Below are 5,653 nucleotides of genomic sequence, written 5' to 3'. Positions count from 1 at the left end.
TATAAAGCGTCGCATAGCATTTATGAACGAGGAAGTGGACATTTCTTCCACTATTTCAATATGCACTGCCCTTGTCACAAGGCACGTGAAGAGAGCGCCCCAACGTTTGCTGTTCGCAGAGCCTCCCCGAGTTCTTCTAGTAACAACTTCAAATGGACCAAACATATCAACGCCAACGGACGAAAATGGTGGCTGCCCGGGAGTTACACGATCGACAGGTAAGCTCGACATCTTTTGTGTTTCGGTTGATTTTCGTAGCTTTCTACAAATGACGCATTTGTGGATGATGGAAGAAACGAGTCTTTTGGAGCCTACAATCCAAAACCCAGCAGAACGAATATGGCCTTCTGTGAGATGTCTGCCCTGATGACGAATCTTTTCGTGGCATTTACGAGCAATGAGCAGTGATATGATGCTTGGCAGGTAAGATGATAGGAGCTTTGAGGGAGAGGTCGGAACCCAGATTTGTTAATCGTCCTCCAACTTTGAGAAGACCCTGGTCATCAATGAATGGATCAAGGCTCGCGATAGGGCTACACCTATTCAAAGGTTTTGAGTTCTTGAGCAAGCGTATCTCATCCAAGTACGTTACTGACTGGACTTCTCTGATGACATGATGTTCCGTTTTAAGTAGCAATTCAACAGCACTCATACATCTTGAACTATTTTGACGTTTCAAACTGATGTAATGCTGAATCTTTCGACGAAATGCGGCCAACGCAGTAATCAGTCTATTCCAATCAGAAAATTTCTCAAACACTTTTGAACCAAGACCTTCACTTGGTACAAATTCTTTAACTTCAGTTTTGTGAGAACGAATCTCCACATCATCTTCTGGTTGCACTAGGTTATAATCAAACGTATTTGGAGAACGATGTAAATCACCATCATCTGCTGGACCGAGTAACCAAGCACTTGCTTGAAGATTGCTAGGCTGAATCCCCCTGGTTCCAATATCTGCTGGATTCATCTCTGAACGAATGTATTTCCACTGAAAAGGTTCCGTATAGCTGCGGATCTTAGCAACGCGATTGGCAACATATACATAAAATCTCTTAGTGTTGTTGTGGATATAACCCAAGGTAACTTTGCTGTCACTGAAGAACTGAATGTTGTCTAAGTTAGTCTGGAGATGGTCGACTACATTCTGTGATATTTCTACTGCTAACACTGCAGAGCAAAGTTCTAGTCTAGGAATGGTAGTACAGCTTGATGGAGCAAGCTTGGCTTTCCCTAATACGAATCCAGTAGAACATGAACTATCCGGGTATGTTACATGCAGAAAGCATACAGCAGCGATGGCACGTTCAGAAGCATCGCAATAGATTCTTAGTTCCTTGGAAACAGCTGTACTGAGATTTGGTACAATGACACGAGGCAGACGCAAATCCTCTAGTTTGGATAGTGTACGACTCCAAGCGTTCCATTCGGTGAGCAAATCATCGGGCAAAGGATCGTCCCAATCGCATGTGGAAGCTACGATCTTTCGGAGAATTAGTTTGCCGTTCAATGTGACCGGGGAGATAAATCCCAAAGGATCATACAGACTATTGATCACAGAAAGGATCCCTCTACGTGTTGTAGTTTTAGTTTCGGTTGAGATGCTAAACTTAAATGAGTCCGATCCTAGATCCCATAGCAAGCCCAAGCTTCGTTGGGTGGGTGTGTCCTTTTCAAAATCCATATCGACGATACCTTTAGCTAGATCTCCAGGTTCGAAATCGTCCATTACAGCTTTGCTGTTGGAAGCGAACTTATGTAGACGTAGGCCTCCATGCATTTTCATGGCATCTTGGGTTTTGCTGATCAAGTTGATAGCTTCTTGGCTTGAAGGACAAGACCTGAGCCCGTCATCAACATAAAAGTCATTTTTTGATAAACTCTTTGATGTCGTCACCATGGGTTTTGGCAGCCAAGTCGCCAATTCTCCGTAACCCATACATAGCAATAGATGGTGAAGACTTGTTGCCAAAAACGTGTGCACGCATACGGTAAGTGACAAGGGGATTTTCTATCAAATTGTCTTCGTGCCAGAGAAATCTCAGGAAGTCACGGTGATCTTCTCGTACTAGAAATGAATGAAACATTTGTTGAACATCTGCGACTACGCCGACCATTTCTTTCCTGAATCGAATGAGTACACCTAAAAGGTTGTTGATAAGGTCTGGACCTTGAAGAAGCTGGTCGTTTAACGAGACATTCATATGTTTGGCTGAGGAGTCAAACACTCCACGAATCTGCTCCGGCTTACGAGGGTGGTAGACCCCGAAGAGTGGGAGGTACCAACGCTCTCTTTCTGGTGGAACATAACGTGCTATCTCAATGTGGTTATTGTCGAATAATTTCTGCATGAAGTCCAGAAAATGTTGTTTCTTGGTTTGATTTTTATGCAGTGATGCATCTAACGACTTGGCACAATGCAGAGCAAGTTTGTAATTGTCTGGCATGTGATCATGTGGCTCACGGAATGGTAATGGGGCAATCCATTTTCCTTCCTCGCTTAGTTGGAATTCACTGTCCATGATATTCAAAAACTGACGATCTTCAATAGAAAGTCCTGGTTTGTTGTCCTGAGTAGTGGTTTCGAACACATTCAACGTTGTTTGTGTGGGGTTGTGTTTTTCTTTAAACACTGAGGCTTTTCTAATGCAAACCACCTGTTCACATGGTTCTAAGCCTGTTGGTCGATCATTCCTAGTGATACAAGTTCTATATGAAGCAACTTATGACGGACGGTGTTGACCTGATAAGCACACGTTTCCGATGATAGTCCACCCTAACGGCGATCTTTGTGCAAAGGGTGATCGTGGTGGGCCTATCCTCTGTTCGATGACGTGGTGAGCTTCAGGTAAGTCACGACCTAATAATAGCATGATATGCATAGATTTGTCGTATGGAAGCAGATAATCCGATATGTCATGCATGTGAGGATAGTGGAGAACAATGTCGGGAGTTGGAATTTCTGCATGATTGTCAGGCATGTTCTCACATTCCAAAACAGGAGGTAACTGTAGTTGAACTTTGTCATAAATGCCTTCAACTATCAAACCTTCGACGATTCTTCCAGTAGTTGTCAACTTTCCTGCGCATGATTCCATGGTATATTCCGTCGGTAAAGAGTTAATAGAGAAGTGATCGAACAATGAGCTTTTTCCTAGAGTACGGTTGCTCTGATCATCAAGCATCGCATAGGAAAGGACTGCATTCTCTGGTTGATTGTGAGGATATATACGTACTGGGACAATCCTTGCACAAGATTTACCTGTGAAATTAGGTACTCCACAGATGTCTGTACATCGCGCCCTGACAACCTCCTCGCCATGCTTTCTCTCGGAATTGTTAGCATCCTCATTTTGGTAGCTATGGTTTTCAACGTGAAGAGCTGAGCTGTGTGTGGTTGATTTGCATAAGTCACATTCAATCTTTGCATGACAGTTTTTTGCAAAATGATCTGACGTATCACAACACCTTAAACAGAAATTATGATCACGTAATATCTTCTTCCGCTCTTGTAAGTTCTTTTGTTTAAACGCTTTACATTGATTGATGGTGTGTCTAGAGCCTTTGTGAATCAGACATGTGCGTTTGGTATCGTTCATGCTGCCAGGGCTGATTTCAGTTCTGTGTGTAGAGATGATATGCTGACCTCTCGGTTTATGATTGTTCGTCACATTTTGTGGTTTGCCTGTGCTAGGCTTTCGACCTTGATTCCAGTTGGTAGCAGTTTCATTTATCAGACCTGGGTCGTTTCGAATGGTGCTGATTTCGCCTATAAACTTCACAAACTCTGTGAAGGGAGGGAAAATAATTTTACGGTCCTTTTTGCAGCTAACGACTCTGTTGATCCATTTGTCCTGGATACCTTTCGGTAGTTTCTCGACAATGGGCTTGATACCTAAAGAGGAATCCAAATAGGAGAATATTGAGGAGTACTCAATGGTTGCTTTCACAGCTTGAATCTCGCACAGAATGTCATGGAGTTCATAAAGATCTTTACGGTCGATCATGTTCGGCAAGTTGAACAGTTTTGTTTTCAATGTTGACTCTAGTAACTCGGCACTACCAAAACGTTGATCCAAGCGTTCCCAAATATTTGACAAACACTGCAGTGGATCATCTGCACATGCTGCTCTCGAGCTCATTATCAGATGGAAAGCTTCGGATCCTGTCTGCACACAGTTGGTTATCAAGGTTAACTCCTCTAAAGGTGTGCACCCAATGTTTGAGGTGATGACTTTAAATTGTTTCTTCCAAACAATGTAACAGTCTGGCTTATCATCAAACTTTTGTTGTTGAAAGGTTTCTAAGAGTAGGTTTTTCTTCATGACAAAGTTTCCTGGCGATAAATGATTCAAGACTGGAGCTTCATCGTCAAATTTTCTCTGGACACCTGTTCCGTCACTGTGCCGTTTCTGTACAATATGTGAAGGCACTTTAGGAGTCGAGGAGACCGCGTGCAAAGTTGATTTTGGCACAAAAGGTTCACAATCAGGTGAAAGAGGCTTGTCTTGTGGGATGTCACTTGTATGCGGAGGCTGGGCATCATTGGTACCTGTGTTTATTTTATCTAAAAATTGCAAAGTTTTCTCCAAAGGACTCAATTCCTCCTCGGGTAACTTGGCTGCTTCATTGTCATTGGCGGCTGATTGTTTTTCGAGGTATGTGGCTTCGGCGTCCGCTGCTGCGGCAGTCTTACGTTGTTGAAGCAATTCGATCTGTAACGTTTTATCAAACTGTTCTTTTTTTAGTGTAGCTTCTTGTTCTGCGAATTTGAGTTTCACTTTTTCAGCCTCGGCTTTTGCTCTTTTAAGTGCAGCTTCTGAAACATTTGACTTCTGACTTTTGGAAGAATAATCCGTTTTATGTGATTTTGTCATAGATCTTGTCTCAACAGAGTCTCGTTGAAGTGTGATTTTGTCCATTAGAAAGTTGTATTTCTTTTTAAGGTCATTCATGATTTCCCAGTATGCATTGATGTCCTCTTGAGCTTCTGTTTCACGTGATCTCGTGAGAAAGTCTAAATAACTGTTCGCATCTTTGTCGTATCTCTTGTATGCTGTGTGTAGGTCTGCTTGTGCCATTTCTAGTCCAGTTATTGATTTCGGTAGAGTTTGATCATAGGTTTCTATAGTGTTACTGAGCATAAAACCAGATGATTTCAATCTTTTTTCAAACATTTCTTTCTGTTCTTTGTAGTACTCTTGACCCTTTTCTGATTTTGATGCCATTCTGACTGGTCTATCATCTCTATCTACTATATCGTCGTAACCATCTGTGTACATCGTAGAAGTAGCATGTAACAGTGCGTTGTGAGATAAATGTCCTAGTTTTTTCACTGTGCTGCCTCTAGGTAGGTTTGCATACAGCTAACATGATGAACAAAAGTGTAATGATTCCTTTATTCAATCAGGTGAAAAACTGCAAATGAAAACCAAAATAACATGTAGAAATTAACTATAACTACATAAAAAGATACAAAAGATTTACAACAGCCAATTATTCTCGCACATAACCAACATGAAAGTTATCACTTAATTCATGTGACAGAAAATGCGCACCATACATTGACAAAATCAGCCCTCAGTACATAACAGCTCAAATTTGCATTTATGAAGCAGCACATAACAAGAATGGCTTTAAATCTGTTACACAT

The 5,653-nt window shown here is 41.8% G+C and overlaps 1 protein-coding gene across 1 annotated transcript; it reads right to left on the bottom strand.

The window, feature by feature from the left end:
• Positions 1-388: 388 nt before the first annotated feature.
• On the bottom strand, positions 389-1,780 carry LOC133176855 (uncharacterized). Its single transcript, XM_061311917.1, has one exon. The coding sequence runs from the start codon at positions 1,778-1,780 to the stop codon at positions 389-391; it is 1,392 nt and encodes a 463-aa protein (XP_061167901.1).
• Positions 1,781-5,653: the final 3,873 nt, after the last annotated feature.

The sequence above is a fragment of the Saccostrea echinata genome, unplaced genomic scaffold (genome assembly GCF_033153115.1).
Source record: "Saccostrea echinata isolate AGI-Se365-2 ecotype Australia unplaced genomic scaffold, CSIRO_AGI_Sech_v1 ptg000083l, whole genome shotgun sequence".
NCBI lineage: Eukaryota > Metazoa > Mollusca > Bivalvia > Ostreida > Ostreidae > Saccostrea > Saccostrea echinata.
Note: the sequence above shows the minus strand (reverse complement) of the source record. Positions and strands in the feature narration are given on the sequence as shown.

Excerpts from the sequence above, each read along its gene's own strand:
- LOC133176855 (XM_061311917.1), bottom strand. The coding sequence starts at position 1,780 with ATGCATGGAGGCCTACGTCTACATAAGTTCGCTTCCAACAGCAAAGCT.